This window comes from Falco naumanni, chromosome Z (assembly GCF_017639655.2).
Source record: "Falco naumanni isolate bFalNau1 chromosome Z, bFalNau1.pat, whole genome shotgun sequence".
Classification (NCBI taxonomy): domain Eukaryota; kingdom Metazoa; phylum Chordata; class Aves; order Falconiformes; family Falconidae; genus Falco; species Falco naumanni.
This window is the reverse complement of record NC_054080.1, coordinates 72,170,956-72,191,294: the sequence shown is the minus strand read 5'-3', so window position 1 is coordinate 72,191,294 and position 20,339 is coordinate 72,170,956. Positions and strand designations below refer to the sequence as shown.

The following is a 20,339-nucleotide window of genomic DNA, read 5'->3' as shown; positions in this document are numbered from 1 at the left end:
AATTATTTTTTATTAACCTATGAGGCCTGAAACTGCCCTTTTCAGTACAGTATATGCGTTTAATTTGAGGACTGTTCCGTTAGTCTGAAGAGGCCTTTTTCTGTATCACTCTTTTGGGCATCTAAACAGCGTTCTGGGCTATGTTTGTGGGGTTTTGTTGTTGTTATTTTGTGGGGATTTTTTAATGCCTCTGTGATTTGCCTTCCCATTTATTTTCTGTAGAATTTTAATGTATTTATGATAGTGCTCAGTGCAGTGCATTGTCCTCTCAATAATATCTGAAGCTTTACTTAACATTATTTTCTTTGTATGTAATTTATTCTTGTGCATCGGTTCTTGAAGCTGTTTGGTTTGGTGGGAGGGTCTTATTTGCCCCCCCCCCCCCCGCCCCCTTCCCTCCACCTCTCTTACTCTTTCTGGTTGTATGGACTCACTTTTTTTAGATTTATTCTGTTTTTCTGTGTTCTGAGCAGCACTGAATGTAACATGTATGTGGAATCTTACTCCTCCTTCCTTAGAAGTATGCACTTTTACTAGCATAATAATTGTGTGCCTGCATACCCTTCATTACTGCTTTCTGTCCAGCAGTTAGCTTTTTCGGTCTTCCGTTATTAATATGTTCTTCACTTCCACATTCCTTCTTGTATGTTCATTCCAATAATACTACCTTTCATATCTCTTCTTCTGAGGTTGTAAGATTCCTCCCACAAAGCCTTCTGCTTTACTTATGTTCAGACGATTTAGTTTTGATGTGAGGAAAATTCTGAGCATTAGTAACTACACTGGAACTTTCCAATAACTGTTAATGGAAAAGACATATACCAATGTCGTTGGTTTGGGGTTTTGTAGCAAAATTTTCTGTCATTTACTTTACTCTTGTTGTTCTACCTTTCTGTATATGACTTATATTTTCATATGTTATACTGTCTTCCACAATAATGATTACATTCCAAGTAGATTGCTGGTATCCTCATTCATTAGTAAACATGATCTATTATATGTAGTGTGTTTTTTAGCTGGTTTCAATTATGTAAGAACACTTGATTTACAGATAATTATTTCAAAACCTATACATTTAGCAAAAAAAATATATATATAAAAACCCAAATGTATTCTTTAGATATGATAAGAGCAAGTGTAGTTTTAAGTTCGAGGGTCTTTTTGAAAATCTGAAGAAGGCATACATAAAAATCTTACTAAAAAGACAAAAATGTCCTGTAAAACTTTTAGGTCTCAGGTGAAACACTGGTTTGAATTAAAGCATTCAGAATCTTTGAAGTTAAAGACTGGAGATAGTAAGGTATTTATCTGAATCTTGCATTGGGCAGTATAGTTCGGTGGGAATTCACAAGAGGAAAAAAAATCTAGAGCAGAATCTTGGAATTTCTTTTAAGATCCATTTTGAAATCTTCCCATTTGTGTGTCTGGATGCTCTTTCTTGTGCTTTGAGTTAACAGCTGTTGTTGATAGTTGATAAATGTCAACTTTTACAATCTAGGATTATTTTTTTTCCTGTGTTCTATTTTGTCATTTATCCTCTGCCAGTGTGATGTGCAAAATATGTCTGCTATAATCTTTGACTTTGAGAATGATGGGATTTTCAAGTTTGTCATTTTGATCAGCTGATATGGAAGTACTTTGGGGGAATTTTTCAGATTTTGAAAGAATTAACAATGCACTGAAAAAAACTTTGTGCAAAATTCCACAGGATATTTTTTTCCCATCACTTTGTACAGGCCCTTAGAACGGAATGGCTGAAATAGATTGTGTAAGTCATGTGCAAGATCATGTACGAGATCTGCTTATTTAAAAAAATTATTGAAGAAACATAGCCTTTTCACATTAGCTTGCTTTTTATATTAGTTGTGTTTCCATCTCTGCTTATATTCTCCATGAGTGCTCTTGCTGTAATGCAGAAACTGAATCAAGGAAAAGATGCATAGATGATCCCCTTGTTCATCACTGCATGGTCAAGGGCCTAACTAATTGTACATATTGAAGAGATTATTTTTTACTATTGATAACGTTGAGGAAGGAAGGGTCTGGATGGCTGGATGTCTTAAGCAAATATTTCTAAATCTGGGTTCTGCTTGGATGGTATGTGTCAGTACTGAATTGGTAAGGTGTGTAGTATGTTGATTAGCAGCTTATTTCTAGAAAGTTTGTTGCTACTCTCAAGTTCTTAATCCTTTTGAAGAGTGCCTTTGTGTATGGTTAGCCTGATCAGTAGTTTAATCTGGGTAAACAAAAATTACTCAATCTGGAAAGCCTTGTAAGCTTTGCATTTCAGTACAAATAGACTTCTTATGCCATGAATAAGAAGTTTTGTTGTCAAGTATGCTAATATAATGTAAAGACAAGTCTTTACAACTGTCATTTTAACCTGAAAGGCATTATATAGATGTATCGGTGGGTGACTTTTTATGTCTGAATGCATCTGTTTGGCCAGTTCCTCAGCCAGAAGTGATTGTATGTCATAACTTGCTAGCATTTGCTGCTGCTGTTGTGTTTCTGTCATGAACATGCTACAAAGCTTACTTGAAAGCAGTCATGCCAAATCTGGCATGACATTATCGCTGTTATATTTTGTTCCTTGCTTTTATTCTTCTTACTCAGTCAGTCTCTTTCCATCTGTATCTTTTCCCTGACCTCCATTAAGAGTTCTGGTACCTTAACCCAGTTAATACTCCTTAGTTCTTTTCTGTCTCCTTTTCTGGTTTAGTTTTTCTCCATGTTGTGGATATTGGCCAGCAGCAGGATTTTTACTTAGTAATTCAGAAAGTGTCCATGCTCTGTCAGACATGCTTATGTGTCATTTCAGTTTTGAGTTGGTTGCTCTTTTAATACATTTGGACTGGATAACAGGTGTAGTTCCGTGCCCGAATCTATTCCGTGCTCCCTTCCCCCCAGTAATTATAATTCAGCTGTAATTACCCAAATGGTGGTAATTTCTTCTATTGAAAAATGGCTATCAATTTCATTTGGAAATATGGAAAAATACTGTTGCAGAGTTGCTTCAACCCATTTGCTTCATACCACATAAAAATGAATTTTGATGTTTTTGTTTCTTACTCTGGTAAAATGTTTTATCTGTTAAAGTTTCTGTTAGTTTTTTACATTTAGGGATTATTTAAGTAAGAAAGAAGCTGAAGAATTGTGAATTACTAACTTGTATCTATTTTTTTGGCATTCCTTCCATAGTTATAATTTTACTTATGTTGGATGTGTCTTTTTATGTATTCTGGTTTAAATTATTTTAACTCTGTTCAGATGCTGGGAGTAGGTAGCTTATTTAGAAGTTTTTCTGCCAAACAAATATGGAAAGTTGCTCTGCATTTCGCCATCTGTTTGTGTGTACAAATTTTTTCAGTATCTGGCAGGTGATTCAACCTTCATTTGGACCCATGTGCTCAACAGAAGAAGCCTATAACTTCTGCTGGAAGGGGGCAAAGAGAATATAGTAATGAAAGTTTTGTTGCTGACATAGTCTTGTACCCCCATATGCACGGAGTTCATCTTAAGAGAACTTTTCGGCTGTTTCTTATGAATCCTCTTTACATATTCTGCTTTAGATAATTTTTGCCCATATTATACAAGCATCTTAATTTCATTCCTGTGTAGGTATGGTTGTTTAATTTCATAAAAAAGGATGAAAAAAAATCTTACTTTAAGTTCGGTTGATTTTTTTATAAAGAGGCTTAATTTAACGCTTTTAAAAATGTGTTTTCTATTGCTGATAAGATGACTTGGAATTCTGTGCTCTGACAATAAATTCCATTGCAGCAGTATTTTTACAATTTTAAAGTATGTTACAGCTTTCCAAGGTAGCCTTTTTGGGCAATCTTATATTAGAAAGCTAGGCATTATATAATGTATTACAAAGATAAGCTTTATAGTAGAATTACTAGATGTACAATATTAAGCCTGGTCTGTACTTTTGGCATTAATTTATGCTGTTGCTTTTTTGTGTTTTAAGTGTGATAAGAATAGACTTAATTATTAAGAGTAGACTTAATGTATTTATTCTATATTGAATGCCAGTAACATTCAGTGCAAGAGAGTTTTACAGCCAAGTAGAAACAGGAGATGGGACAGGCAGAGGAGCTTAGTGGAATCTGACAGGTCAGGTTTTTAATGTTTGGATTTTTTCACTCCTTGAATTTCAGCAGGTTGTATTAGAATAGTATCAGAATGGACAGTGGCTTGCTGAATCAAGACTTTGAGAAATTTTCTATGTTTGCAGACTGGGAAAAGCAGCTACATAAATACCTCTAATAATTTGTGTAATACAGCAGCATTATCAATAGTAAATTTTATTTAAAATTTTGACTTAGCAATAACATCATAAGGACATTGGAAAAAAGGGGAGAAAAAAAGAAAAAACATTTGTGGAGGAAAAAACCCAAAAACACCCCCCACCCCCCCAATCGCAGTAATTAAATTAGTTGTTTGTTATGCGTCATTTAACTTCAGTGGTCAGGAAAATATCCACATTACCTTTCCAAAAGAACATTCCCATCCTTTTCTAAGTTGCTTTGAATTGCTCTTGGCAAATATAAGTACTTTACAAAATCTGTTTTGCAGATGTGCAATTCACCATTTAAGAAGTTTAAATTTAAACTTTTGTATGTGGAGCCTTTTTTGTGGAAGTTTTCTTTGAAAATAAATTTATGAAAGAGAAGTTAAAAATATTTATGTGGCTCTGTGTATCATTCAGTACATTAAAATCTGATGTGATGAAAGAATGACATTGTATGTTGTAGGGACAGTTTAAAAAAAAACCCTATGTGTTGTTCTTACTAAACAAACTTTAATTAAGCATAGTTTCTTTTCAGGTGGAGAAGTGCTGCATTCAGGAAATGTTTTCCTTTTGTTTTCAGTGGAGTTCAAAAATATCTTGGTTATACCTATCAACAGATAATTACTAGTATTATATTTCTGCTAAATGCTGCAGCATAATGTGTAAAACAGTGTTATTCATTCACCCCACAATTAGTTAGGCCTAAGGAGATACTCTTAGTCAGAGGCTTTTTTGACAAAAATTAATCTCCTGGAATTGATCTGATTGATCCAGGGGTTAATTTTTTTATTTGTTTCAACACGAACAACACTAGATTGGACCCAGAGTAGGTTAGGAATTGAAAATGGGACTTGTGTAATGCAGTTTCAATAATTTTTTGTAATGTCTGAGGAGGAGGAAGAATCATTAAATGGTACAAAATTCTCTGTAGAAAACCGGAAGCATAATTCCAAATTATGCTCTCAGAGTTCATTGTGATATTGTACATTGAGTGTCAGTAGCAGAAGCGGAGAGAAGATACAAAAGCAGCCTTAGTTAGCATTTGTTTGCCATATTGCCAGTTTAAAGATATATTCCCTGTTGGTAGAATGTTTGGGGTTTGTGCTTCCTTTCTTGTTTACCCCTTTCCTTCTGACTAGAATGTGAGGAGTTAAAAAAAAAATATTTATATATATATAAAAGTTTTAGGTGTTGTGAGGGAAAGTGCCTGGAAAAAGGCCTCAATTAAGTTTTGAGTGTAAACAGCAAAGACAATGGGTGGAGGGGCGGTGTGTGTGTGGGAAGCATCGAAGTGCCTGCTGGAAGGAAAGACAAGATGTTTGTGTGGTTATTGATGGAGCATGGAGTGCAGAAGGGGAGTGTCAGAACAAATTAGTCTGTGTCATACTCGGTGTGATGAAGGCCCTTAGGACAGGGTAGTGAAAGTATTTGTCTGAGGTCCTTCAGTGATTCCTGTGTTTCTAGTCCATCACTGGTCTGAAGGAAGGTACAGAACACACATAGTTTCTAGATGACTCCTAGTGTTTTGCTTGGTGGTGATTCAGTCAGAAACCATGGGCTGACTGATTCATGTGGTAAACTGAAATTTTGTCCATGGTATTATGAGATGTGTTTGCAATATGGTGTCCATTTTTTAATGAAAAATTGAAATGTCCCCATAAAGAATAAAAACATTTAAAAGATCTGAGGTGAAAGAAGAGATTCAAGACCTCAGTCATAGCTTAAGACTTAAGGGCTGTCTGGGGATGATTAATCAGATGGTAAGTAATATATAGACGATTTCTTATAAAATATTTAGTAGAAAAGTTTTTCAGTTAGATCCAATAGAGCAAGACAACAGTAAACATACATTTAGTTTAGGACATTAAGAAAACATTGAGGGGATGTTAAGCACACAGTATAGGCTATGTGGGCATTTTTATCAGGGCTTGTAATTCATGTGAGGGAGTGTGGCCAACTGTAGCAGAAGCAGCAGCTCAAGAAACGTGGATTTTTCACCTGGCCCGCTGAAACTATAGTTGATTTAGGGCTTTTTATTTAAAAAAATGTTACTTCCTTCTCTGCAGTTGAAAGGTAAAGTGAATAAGAAGGTTTGAACATGCTCTATAGTGTTGTGAAGTAATAGAGGTTTTGACAGGACATTTAGCCCTAAGAAGAGGTGACTGAAGACTTCAAAAAAGTTTTTTATGTGCCAGCAGAAATGAAGAATTAGGGTGATGAAGGATTCTCAGAGATTGTTTTTGGAATTGCAGCTGAGATGCTTGAGGCATCTTAGATAAAAAGGCAAATAGGGGGGACACAGGCTTTAAAATTCCATGCACTTAGCCATGTTACTAAGTACACCGTCTGAGAAGTGCGTATGCCAAGGCAGTCACGGGAAACTTGCGCTGTAGGAGAGGAAGCAGGAGATGGCTGTCACAAAAGGAGGAAGAGAAGCTGGAGGCACAGTTGATTCAAGTAAGAATCTGGAAGGATTTAATATTATGGGGGGAAAGGACTGAAAAAAAACCTCAAAATTTGACTAAATATCAGAATGGGAGCAAGTGTCAATATGTCTGTTGAAAGGTAGGAGACTGAGATGGTTATAGACAACGTATGGACAAGAAAAGGGGAATCTCTGAGTCACACAATGGTTAAGGATGGAAGTAACCTCTGAAGATCCTCTAATCCAACCATCCTGTTCAAAGAAGGATCGCCTAGGCACCTAGCACATGGCCATTTCCAGACAGGTTTTGAGTAACTGAGAAGGGCAACTCCATAACCTCACTGGGCAACCTGTTCCATAAAGCAGCATGGTTTTATTTACGTGACCGTAGAAAATGCATCATAATCTAATGTTTCATTTAAAATGAGAAAAGAACCAAAACCCAAACCAGCCATCAGAACACCTGAATGTTTTATGCTAGAGCTTGAAATAGAGCAGTGAAGTGATGTGATGCCTTACAGATCAGAGATTTGAAGATTTTTAAAAATGAGACTGATTTTTTTTTTACTTTATTTTGGACAGCTGGTGATTCATTCAGTTACTGATTTTGCATTACTATCATTAAATGTCTGATTAAATATAACTCCTATGAGCTATTTCCAGCTCATTTTCTTGTGTGTTTTATCTTAGAATTATATATGTATGTCAGCTCTGTAGCCTGTCTGGTCTTGTAGCTCTGATGGAAGTTCCTAATGTTGTGCTCTGGTGTCTTGTCTTGTTCTGGAAAAATGGCAGCCGTTGTAAAAGAGGTATTTGCTTTGCTAGAGGCTAGTGAATTACATGCTGTTGGATCATAGGCAATGTTTGTATAGTCTAAACAAATGAGGTTGTCTTGAGAACTTAGCGGTTTTTTTCTTTCCAAATTAATGATCATCCTTCCTTTGCCAAATCCTGAAACTCTTTTCTGCATTAGATGCCAAAAGAGTTTTGAATTTTATCTGGAAAGTACTCAACATATTAAATGGACAGAAAACATTTGTATCTAAGACAGTTTAAAGAGTCCACCTGTATCTCAGTGTTTTAGTTCTCTCTCATTTGGATGTTTTTGTGTCTCTAAGAAACATTGAAGATCCAGGCAGATATTTTTTTTCCATTAAAAAGAAAAAAGGAGGAATTTATTTTGCTAATAATGTGGGAAAAACTCAACTTGAAAAAACAGTATTACATAAGTGAGCTTTTGTGAAGGAACACTTTTACAACAGAACTCCTAAGACCTTCAGGATTACTGAAAGAGAGGTACAATAATGCAATTAATTCTTCAGACTTTATTTTAAAAAGGCACTTCAAAGAATAATTAGCTAGTCTGCAATACTGCCAGTTAAGAGCAGGTTTGTCTGTTGTGATGGCTGTGTTAATGAATTTTTATAAATGTTCATGCCTGTTTCCTGAAGTATTCATTCTTGTAAAGGATGGAATACTTTCATCTTCCTGATTTCCAGTGACAGTGGAGACTATGGAGTACCTGCATATTAACCTTTGGTTGTTTGTCTAGTTGTAAATAATTTTAGATATTTACACAAGAGCTTGGGAAGAACAGATTTTATTATTTTTTTTAATTTATTTTTTTTAACCTTCACACATCTACTAGTGAATATGATGAGTCTTACTTGGAAAGTTACCATGTTAGTTTCATGACTGCCATTCGATACCTTAAAGGCTATTTTGCCTTTACAACTTCATTTGAACAATATTATGTGCCATTTGTGCTGAAAAAGGTGTTTGAATGTGTCATAAGAAAAATTGTTTTACACGTATTAACTTTATCTAAAACAACTCTTTATTTAAACTTTTTTCCAGAACTGTGAGGACATGGGATGTTAACAATGAAAAAAAGCACAAGAACGTATTTAAACCACGATCAGTTCAAGGTAAACGGGTGATCCCTACAACTTGCACATACAGCAGAGATGGTAAACTTATTGCAGCTGGCTGTCAAGATGGCTCCATCCAGATCTGGGATAGGAATATGAGTGTAAGTCAAGTATCTGATAACAATATATGCTTCTAATAGATCAAGCGCTGAATGCTGAAGCTGATAAAATCAGTTTGTTACTCCTATACTTACATTTTACACACACCCCCACACCCCCTCCCCGCAAACTAAATAACTCATAGGCAAAATTTAATATTTTTTCTGCCTCTCTACAACTGATCATTCAGCGTGCTGCTAATTCAGTTCAAAACACTGAGGAAATTCTTAGATGTTGTTTGTTTTTTTTAAAAAAAAAGTTGGCCACATACCTGTATTTAGAATATTGTTCATTTAGGATGTGATGCTTGTGAAAAAATTTGTAATTGCTGGTTGGTTCTTAAGTAATTAAAAAAATGTATGCTTCCATATTTCATTTGACATATTGAATACATTAAGCAGTAAGTCATGAAACTTCATACTGAAATCAGTTATTCATCCAGATAATAAGCAGAGGAGAGCATCCAAGTGGGTGAGGATAAGTGTAATGCTACGCATTAAATGCCAAATGATGTTACATTGTCCAACGTGAAAACTAATACTGAGGCAGATTTGAAAAAATTACCTAAATGCAGTGTGGTCAGAAAGAGTCAGAATGGGAACTATTTCAAATTTTTTGAAATTATGGAATATGCTCTTAATTTCTTCTGTTCATGTTGAACCTAAAAGTGAATTTCAACTAGTTATGATCCTGACAAGGAATATGTGCAATTCTTGCTACTACTTTATAATTTGAAGTTTACAGCAATCAGGGCTCCCTATTGCTTAGTGTAGTATATTTTACAAAAGAGTCCAATGCCAAGAGTTTGCAATGTTGAGTGCAAATTCACCAGGCAAAGCTTTACTGCTTTTAAAATTAATCATCCTAATAATCATACGTATTTTTTTTATGCCCATCTTGCACAAAGTATTGATGTCCAATCCTTTTCACTTCAGTGCTTCAATGGGATAAGTACTTATGGCGTGCATAGGAGAAGATGAGGTTAGGGTCAATTCTTTTGGAAACTAAAGTGAGATTACAGAGGAAATGGGAGGGGTGTGGGGCAGGGCAGAAGGGTCCTTTGAGTCAAGCTGACATCATAAATCTTTGAAAGCTGTACAATTCCAATAGGCTAGCTTTGGGGAAATAATACTGAACTAATACAAGTTACGTTGGTCTGTTCAACCTCATCAAAACATTTGATTTTAAAAAGGAAAATTTAGGCAATTAGGGAACTTTTCATGAAGATTGAATAAATTTTTATTGCTGGAGGCAAGAGGAAATCTATAGATATAAAAGGAGAAGAAAGCCTGTTGATCATATTGAAAGTACAGCCTGTATTTTGGGATTGTCATCTATTTTTATTTCTGTTTTTATTTCCACTATAAACTCAGTAAAACTTCCTAATGGCATGAAGCATGAGAATTCATCCGAAGTGTAAACTTCTTCTAACAGAATAATAAATTTTTCAGAGGCTGGCTTTCATCACCTGTGTATGTTGTTTATTTTAACATATACAGTATTGAAATATTAAGCTTTCTGGTGTAGTTTCAACAATAGTGCTCTTGGTAGTCTGCTTTTTCATGTGCTTTTCCTTTTGAAGTTTTGTATGTCTATAAGATGACATATTGCAATGCTGATTGAATGCAGTTTAAGGCGATTATGAGTAATTTAAAGATATGTCCTGTGCATCTTACGCAGTTCCCAACTCATGACCCCTGTATAACAACACAAGACTAAAGTGATTTCCTGGTGGAAATGAAGTTGGTAGTGTCCTTGAATTTGCAATTTTAAAGCCTGAAGAATTTTTGTCTTTGCTTTTGTTGGTGTCATTAAGAAACACACATGATTTTTGTGTAAAGGAGCAGTGCAAATTGTTTTTAGTGGCATTTTTATTTAAAACTGCTGCTACCCTTAGGCAATCTCTGTGTATAGTTAAAACCATGCACTTCAAAAGGTATCTTGATGAAATAATTTAAAAAAGAAAAGGCCTTCATCTTGCATTTGGAGGTTGAGGAGGGATAAGAACAAAAAATTAAAAAAGGAACATGTGTTCAAAGTAGGATTTAGAAAGGGGAGGGTGGGGTTGACACATGCATGGGAATCATGAAGGCATATACTGGCCTGACAGGATGCAGAGATGCTTGCCAAGGTGAACAAAAAAATGCTAAGTCATGACAAAGCAATGCAGTTCTGGGGATATGATCTGTAGGTGACACAGGAAGATGGGTAAAGCTGTGGAGAATCAAGATGTGAGGGTAAAGCTGCCTAAAGAAATATACAGTAGATATATTAACTTCCGATTTGTGAACAAGAAATTTTTTAATTCCCATCCAGCAAGTATTATCTGACTTCGTTGAAACAAGCATAGATCTATATACACAGGTTTTGCTGTGCTACAGTACACCTCTGTTTCAAGTCAAAATTAAGAGAGCATTTGTGGTTAACTGTAGAAGGCCATATTGCATCTGTAACAAAAATCGCTACTGCTAGAAAGCAGAAAATGTTGCTGTAATTTCTTATGCTTGATCAGTTAGGAATGATTCTGGCATCATTATTTTAGACAATGGATTTGGCACATATGCAGCAGGAAGGAGGACTGATTCAGGAAGGTGTTTGAAGTTAACTGTAACTTAGTTGGCTGCCAGAGCTGATCCAATAAGGGCCTGTTTTGACTGTGTGAATTCGTATTTGCATTTAAGCAATAATATAAATGACATTTCAACCCTGTTGAAAGCCTATACTGCTGTTCCTGCATGTGATGGTAACGGCACAAAGCCAGTGGCTCACACTACGTACTATCTGTAGTCCCTGTTATCCGGGTGTCTGTGAAGGCTTTTAGACACATTTATGTTTGACAGTAAAAACTCCTGTCAAACCCGTCCCACTTCACAGAGGGGGAAGTTTCTCTTTGCTTCAGTGGTAATGTAAAGCCCCTGCTATCCTGCAGGAGAAGGGTTATGAGCACAGCAGTTACCAAGTGCAGAAGTGGGTACCGCGATAGGAGAGAGGGTCTGGTAATGCCCTTTCCTAGAGCAAAAGGGGCACTTGCCAGACAGAGGCAGGCACACTGCTGCCATGCAGGTAGGAAGCCACTCTTTGGGGGTTCAGTAAGACTGTACCACTTTACAAGGTGGCAGAAGCTCCCTGACGAAGCTCCCATGTCACTATAGCCACAGTTTCTTACTGCTGATTATAGTTTTATTATTCTCTGCTCCATATGACTTGCTAACTTTACACCTGGCATAAGTATGATTCTTACAGTGTCTGTCAAAGGACAAACAAGTTGAAAATCAACTTGTGTGGTGATGTCCCGATCGCCACTGTGGTGTCACTTGTTTGCTGCCTGTTAGTGTAGGACTTGGTCCACAATGGTGTGACTTAATAATTCTTTGAGAATTTTTTTTTATTCAAAGGGAAACAAGATATTTTCTATCCCATGTTTTGTCACTGCAGCTGAAGTCAAGGTAGTAGTTTGTTGTAAGTTAGTGTTGAGTTAGTTGTTTTCTCCAAGCCACTTAGAGCCACCTCAGTACCTGCTTTTTTTTTCAGTTTCTGTTGTGCCTAGGGAGTGATTCTGGTGTGTGATCAGTTCCCTTCTTTAGTTCTGACTAGTAATGCACACCATGAGTGTTTCATTCAGTTTTCTGCCTCCACTGTTTTTTTGGTGCAGTTCCAGATCTCCCAGCTGTATGTAGTGAGAGGAAAAACACTTCTGTAACTTTTGGATTAAGACTTTCTTTTGTCTTTGTGACGCTGAGACTCTAATGTGCTAATGCTGAAATTAGCCAAATGCATTCTGCCTTTGCCTTGCCTTCCTCCAGACTTCCTCAGCACAATTGTGATCCATTATAATCACCTGCCTCAGAGGATTTTTTTTGTCAAAAATCTGTGTTATTTTCTCACGTATGTTATTTTGTCAGTGCATGGTTTTTCTTTAAGGTTCACATACATGTGCATTTACAGTGAACATTAGCAGAACAATCTGTCAGCGTGTTTCAAATATTAGGAACACTGTCAGCTTGGCGTCAAAGGACATAAAAAATAACTTCCTTCAAACTTCCAGTGAATAGTGGAAACACTAGCGTGAAATAGTTGATCATTACATAGCATATTAAAACTCTCTCAATTTAAATGTTCTTAGATGTGTTTAAGTGTCTGGCAAATATGGAGCGTTGGAGAACATTAGTGCTCAAAATAAGACAAGACCTTGAAAACTATTGATGCACAGGACACAGCAGTAAACCCACTGGATTTACTTGCAGTTCAAAAAGGTTAAAATTCCTCGTCTTGCCTGTGATTGCCCATTCATAGTTTTTGCAAGACCAATAGTAATACATATTGCTAAACAAGCTGATCTGTGGAGCTAGTTTTTGGTATGAAGAATGAAGTGTGTCTTGCCATCAGTAAACCTCTGTCCTGTTTTCATGTGTAGAAATGGGAGTATCTCATTCATAGAGATATGGAAAGACTGAAGTAATTTTTGTAAAGACTGTTGGTACACTTGATGTGTAGGTTAAATATGTATTGTGAGTTAAAATTGACAGAAATCTTTTAATGAACAAAAAAAGCTCCCCTCATTTTTCACACTAAATGGGAAAAGATCAAGATGTTTTCCATTGATTACAAATGGGATTTATTAAGGTGAAAAAGCTAAACTTCTTAGCCGTTCTAGTCTTTCAAACCACCTGGCGAGGCTACCTGTTATGTGGTTGTTTTGGGTTTTTTTCTCTCTCTCCAGCTTTTCCTGGGTGCATTCAGGCCAGGACTGCATCAACATCATTTCTGCATGTGGCAACCTGAATAATTTTTTTTTTCCCACACTTCTTTTCACATATTTTATGCTATATCATTGCAGCTGAAGTCCAAATATTTTGATAAGGATGTTGGGGAGGCAGAGCTTGTAAGGAGTGGTGATGTCTTTTCAACACCTTTAAGAAAACAGCTTGTACCCTCAAAATCTTGTCTGTGGTTGTTGTTTTTTTTAATGTGTGTTTTGTTTTGATTTTTGGGTTTTTTTGTAGCTAAATCTTGTATTTAAATTGGGTCTATTTATAAACCTGGAGTAATTTTTATAAGCTTTTACCTAACTAATGCCTGAATTGTAAGTAGCGAAGAATTAGCTTTGGTAGATATATCTGTAATAACTATATATTTTTACGTAGTATAAATATGAGAAGGGAAGATGCAATGATTTATGGTTCTCAATTTAATTCTCATTAAACACAAGTTGATTCAGTGCTCAGGGAAGATTTTTTAAAAGCTAGCAATTAACTTCTATTTTTTTACTTTCTTGGTTCATAAAAGACCTAGTGGTATGCTTAACTCCATTTTTCAACGATTTCCTGCTCAAAGGTTAGCATCTTCTACAGTGTTTCTGAACTACTTATTGCTTTGCTAGTGATTTCTTTTTTCCTTGTCTTAAAACCTTAGTTGGATTGTAAATTGCTAGAATAATTTATCTATTTAGATCAGTTTTAAATTACTTAGCTAAAGCTCAAAGTGATTTTACAGAACTTAAAATGCACAGTAATAATGACATCCAACACTATATTAATATACTGCCCACATGTATATCCCCAGAAGTGGTGTGATGAAGTGGTAATCCCAATAACCTGTTTTCCACATGCCCTTAAGCCACCCTGGCCTCAAAATATAAGGGGAGGAAAAGTGGGATGTCGCAATATGCACTGAAATTAAGCAGATCTAAGCTCTGTACATTTTAATTAGAAATACTCATGTTAAAAGTATTTTCCAAATAATTGCATGATTTATAGATGTAAGATGTATACATTTCTATATAAATATAATGTAATACATTTCTATATTTAGTGATTGTTTACTTTGAGAGGGTTTTTGTAAGCTTTAGTTTTGTGGCATACAGTATGAAGTTTTCAGGTAGGGTTTTCAGAGATGAAAAGTTTTACAATAATTGGAGCCATTTTGCATAAATACTGAACAGCTAAGGACAGAGATTTAGATAATGCAAAAAGGTCATGTAAGATACTTTTTTTGGGAGGTCTAAATAGGGTGACTCTTTTGTTTTGGAATGGGAATCCAAGCTCAGATCTTATTTGGAATTTTTTTTTGGTAAACTTTATTTTGCTGTTTTTGATGGATTTTACAGCTGATGCTGCCAAGCGAGAGTGATGAGAACTAGTAGTAAGACGTGAGACTTGCTGTAAATATTTTCTCCATTAATTGGAAGGCCCTTTGAGGGGATTTAAACCCATGCTTTGGGAAGCTGAGACTGTTGGACCTTTGCAGTTACAGGATGCTTTTTGCATATGCTGACATACAAAAGACAGCTCTCAGTAATAAATTCTTGAAGTGTATTTATGTCTGCTTAAAGAAAGCTTTACTAGTGTGCATATGCCTTTGTAGATACAGTACTTACCAGGCAAAGATCATAGTGTGTCTTTGGCCTCTGGTCTACCATGGCATTCCAGGATTATGCTTTTTTCACACCAGCTAGATTTTATTCATTATTTTGGCCGTGGAATATTCACTTGTCTATTTGGATATTTTGTCTTGGTTTTGCTTATATAGAATTTGGGGTTTATACTGATATCTTCACAGCATTAAAATTATTCTGGTGAAATGTCAATATTTAATAGAAACAATTTACAGCAACTATTCTTAAATTTGCTGAGTATCACTATTACAGCTAAACAGCAGGGAAATCTTCCAGTTTCCCCCAAGTATGTAACATGCTTTGTGCTTTGAAGAGGGCAGTCTGGCTACATCTGGACATTTCTTATATAAATACAAGATGAAGGAAATCCAAATATACTATATTCCCCTTTCAAACTTAAGGTAAGTTTTCCATATCCATAATATCCCACCCTTTCATTCCATATGTGTATGTGCCAGACCTCTGCTCCAGAAACTGGAAATCACACACAAGCTTGCCAGCAGCAAATATTAACAGATTCGTATATTATTCCTCTTTGTATATGTCTCGTTTAGCCAGTACATCGCTATCTATACCCTGAAGCTAGCTGCACTAAAGAATCTGACAATCATATGCTAAGATAAAATGTGCCCTGTTGTATTTCTAAGTGCATTTCTCTCTTATGTAATAAACAGTTTATAGTTAAGAACTATCTAGATGTTTGCACTATCTAATATAGTGATGAAAGGCAATTCTAAATCTTGCAGTCTGTCACACCCTGGTGAAAAGAGCATAAAGGATTTTACTTTGCATTCATGTATGGTTAACGAAAAAGGCTTATCCCACAAGGATTATATATCTTTCTGTGATTTACTATTTAGAAAAAGAACAGTAAAGGTTACAGAAATCATTTTAAAATGACAATTTGAGGAGAAAATCATAGGCATTGTAGCAACATGATTGGCTTTATTAATATTGCAGTGTTACAGACATAGATAAAATGGTGAAAAATACTGAAAGAGAAATAGAAGAGCCTTTTTGAGCTAGCATTGTTACTTTAGAGGAAGTTTTCCTTTTATGCAGAGGCAAAAAGTTAAGAAGTACAGATACTAAGTTTAGTTCTAACAAGAGATGAGCACCAGAGTGGTCTGACTTATCAGAAGAATAGTTTTTAGATACTGTAGTCTATTCACTGCTCAAGCAAGCTGAACACTTCATTGGTCTAGAGCCTGATAGGTTTTGTAAATTACAGACAGAATTTGTTTTAGTACTTGGTGTGTGTATTGGGAAGCTAACTTTACATCCAGATGCTTCTTACTGTGCACACTGGTATGTCACTATTTCTTGAAGTTAGTGAGGAGAGGAATAGCCAGTTTATACTGTGAATTTTGTAAAACAGTGAAAAGTGTATTTCTGTACAACTCTTGGTCATTAGGCTTGTTTTATTAGAGAATTCTAAAATGCTCGTATTTTTAAATACTTACAAAGGAAAGCTGTTACAGCTTCATCAAGTGGATTTATTTAAGGACAAAAAGGGTAGGAAATAATGACTTCTGATCTGTGGAGCATAGTGAGTGAAGATGAGGGACTTTCTCTCTGCATAGGCTTGCTCTGTCTCTTGTCTTAATTCATGGGCCCTTTGTCCCCTTCCAGCTTCATATTTGCATGTTTCTCTTGCAGACTTCACTCTTCTCACCAATTCATAACTTCTAGAAAGCTTTCTATTTTGGGGTATTCATAAAGAATAATGTGAAGTGAATTTTAGAAAATAGTGTCCCAAGAGCTAGCTGGATTGTTTTTTTAGGTTCAGGTCTTTTTTAATTGAAAAGGAAATTAAAAGTAGGGGGGGTAAATGAAATCACCATTTCAGACAATATAAATCTCAAAACTAAAAAAAATGATTGGGATTTTTTCGACTTCTGAAATAAATTAAGAAGGGAAATATAAAATATTTCTCATTACTACTGTATAGTAAACTTTGCTTTACTTTTTTATTTTTTCTGTTTTCATTTTAAATATTACCAATTTTCTGACCATTCCAGAGGTCTAATGTAAAAATGGGTAACAATTCTTTCTGTTGAAGAGTTGTGGGATTTTCATGTATTCTTATGTCACTGACCACTATCAGGAAGTGGATACTGGCCTAGGAAACCAGTGGTTTAATGTTGTGCAGTGCTTGTGCGTAATCTTTTCCATAATTGTTTAATGTAGAAGAAATAAACTTGCCAGAGAGAAACAGAGAGAGTAGTATTTTAATTTTTTTTTAGTTCATTTAAATGATTTGTTTTCATATGTGATCAGTTTTATGACATGAGGAAATATACTGATATTTTAATACAAAGGTATTCCCCATGAATCTGTTAAAAATAGAGAAGCTAAAAAAAATAAATTATAGTGAAGCATAGCTTTTGTGTGTAACATTAGGTTACGTGCATTTGACTCAGAGGAAATCTGATGAAGAACAAACTATTTCTGCATAGAGAACAATTGTTTCATGACTGTGTCCATTAAATGGTGCACTTCTGTGAGGATGCAGTTTTAGATCTGCTGAAATAGCTGGCCATACTGCACTACAGACTGCCCTCAGTTTCTAAAGAATATCTTGTAAGTATAGTTAACTTTAATTATAGAAAGTTTGCATGGCATTTCTAGAAAATTCATTATCAGATTATAAATCAGTTATTTTTGTGTCCATGTTTATCAATGAGAAGATAAACTGCACTACTACACCATCTTTTGGCAGCAGGTACAGAATTAAACTAACCACATGAAATTAAAAGTATAGTTTTTGTAAGACAGCCTTCAGTTAGCAAGTTTCTTTCAACTCTAGATATAAAGCTCATAATTAAAACCTGATTGAATATATGTGAGGATTTCTTTATGAATAAGAAAAACTTCTTCCAGTGCAAAATATTTAAAAGTAAAGGGTTTTTTTCATGATCTCCCTGTTTCCTAAGGTTTGTTTTCAACAGATGTTAGTGCTAAACAGTTAGCAGAGAGAGTGGTGAAATAGGTGAACCATTGTCCAGCTGTGTTTTATTTAATGTATGACTGCAGTGATACTACACAGACTGAAATCAGATACATCCGTGGAACAGCTGCCTTCCTTGAATCAAGTTCTAAATTTCTCATGAGATAGAGAACTAGATTTGGAGTCGGATATGACTACCTATATATTTCACACATTATGCATAAATGCATATATAGTATGTCTCTGTGTGTCTTAAGTATGCCCGCAAACTTATGAAATTCTAGTTTAATTGAATATCTGAATTTTGTGTAATAATTCTAAGATCTAGTAATGTAAACAAGGTAGTCTTACGTAATTCAATTTATGTAATTTTCTTTCAGGTTAAGCAAATGTGTGGAGTTTTAAGAAAATGCCTTTATGGCATTTACTTTTTACCGTGCTTACGTGTCGCTTCCAGATTTGGCTTGTGACTGTTTTGTGCTCAAAGCAGTCACCTGTAATCAGCACTAATAATTTTCAGTGTAATGCGTTTTATTGAGGCTGGGATAGGATGGCCACGTTGGAAAGTACTGTGCTATTTTACAAACAGAGTGAAACATTTTGAAAATCTCCAGTTTATTGTATAATCATAGACCACTTTTTTAATGGATGCTAAGAGCTCCTGATGAATGTAGCTGCCGTGATCAGCAGGTACCCTGGTAAGAGCACAGAAGTGGCACTGTGTGCTAACTCCCTGACCTGTTTCATTGGCCTCACCAGTATTCAGGTCTGTGGTAGCGTTTGGAGAGTAGCTTGAGCCCCAACACAGAATTGAGGCTGTATGCAGACTTCATCTTGTGGAGGTCACCAGAGTATACCTTTACAGAGGCTGTTTCACTAGCGCTTGCAAAAGCACAACTAGTACAGGTAGTGTGTTCCTGCCCTTGTAATGAGGGCACCAGCTTATATTCAAGACCACCTTCAAGAGCCTGAGTGATTTTTTCAGAAGTAGGGACACCTGTTCTAGTCAGCGGAAAGCATTGCATTGCCAGCCATTGGCTTGTCACTTGTTGCAAATGCCTGGTTGGTTTTGATATTTGATGTGCCAAACTGCGTAGGTGTTGACAGGGTGTAGGAATGGTTTCTGTACTCCAGACAGGTCACTGTGTTTTCTTGACTGTTGCATTGAGGTAGCAGAACAAGGCAGAGCTGAACTAATGAGTGCTGCTGTGTGTCTGCATGTATAAAACAAACTTCAGTTTTGATTATTTCCCTTCCAGAAAACAAATGTGGTTATGTCAGAAAACGAATGCTTTAGTGTCAAGTTGTTAAGAGGTTTATACCAATAAACAAAAGCAAGGCAGTGTGCAGACTCGTTTGCTATTTGTCTCCTTTTTTTTGGTGTAATTTTTAAATGATAGTTTACTGTGTGTCCATATGTGTTAAGGAAAAGGGAGCAGTGGTTTGTTGGTTTGACTTTGTTTTATTTTATGAGAAAAACACAGATGTGCTTGAGGATTAAGTGAACGATCTGTAGTTGCTATTATTGGAAGAATATATATTTAAGTCATTGGTAAAATACAGCTGTTAAAGATGACAAAATGAGGTAACGGTGGACCCTAAAAGTAAAGAACCATTATCAAGGAAACAAAGAGGGAAAAGACATCAAGGTAATAATGCTGACAATGGGTTATTGATTGGATTTACTACAGTGTGTTTTATAATATATGACAGAAAGGAGATGACACATTGTGATACACAAACCAACATTTTTCTTACGGTGAATGGTTAAAAGAGGTTAGGTGTTCCAGGGAAATTGAGGAGTGATGGCATCCAGGTAAGAAAATAGAAACAGCTTTCATCGTGTTGAATTTAAGTTGCCAGTGGAACAATCACAAAGTGATGTCAAGATGAGCTAAGATGTTGAGCAGACAGAGAATGATGCGCCTTTTCTTGGAAGGTAGTTTAATGGCATGAAAAGATGGGTAGTCATGGTTCTGAATAAGGTTTTTAAAACTATATTTTAGAGTGAGAAGCTGAGTGACCAAGGGGATTGAGTAATAGTAAATAGCCAGTGAAACAGAGGCAGAGAGTATCACACACTGGAGGAATACTAAAGAAGGGAGCCAGCACGCAGAAGGTTTACTCCTGTATCTCCAGTATCTTCAGGAGGTACTGGACAATAAAAAAATGAAGAAGGGGAGCAGAAAATTGGGACTTTTTTCCAAGGCTGGTTGGGGTAGTAGTGTTGTTGGATTTGT

The 20,339-nt window shown here is 35.8% G+C and overlaps 1 protein-coding gene across 1 annotated transcript in view; it reads left to right on the top strand.

Annotated features, from left to right (window-relative positions):
• Nucleotides 1-20,339, top strand: part of WDR70 (WD repeat domain 70) — a 138,353-nt gene that overhangs the window by 69,767 nt on the left and 48,247 nt on the right. Inside the window, exon 10 of the mRNA XM_040580297.1 lies at nucleotides 8,583-8,757. Within this exon, the coding sequence (XP_040436231.1) occupies nucleotides 8,583-8,757 (175 nt within the window). The remainder of the gene's footprint in view (nucleotides 1-8,582; nucleotides 8,758-20,339) is intronic.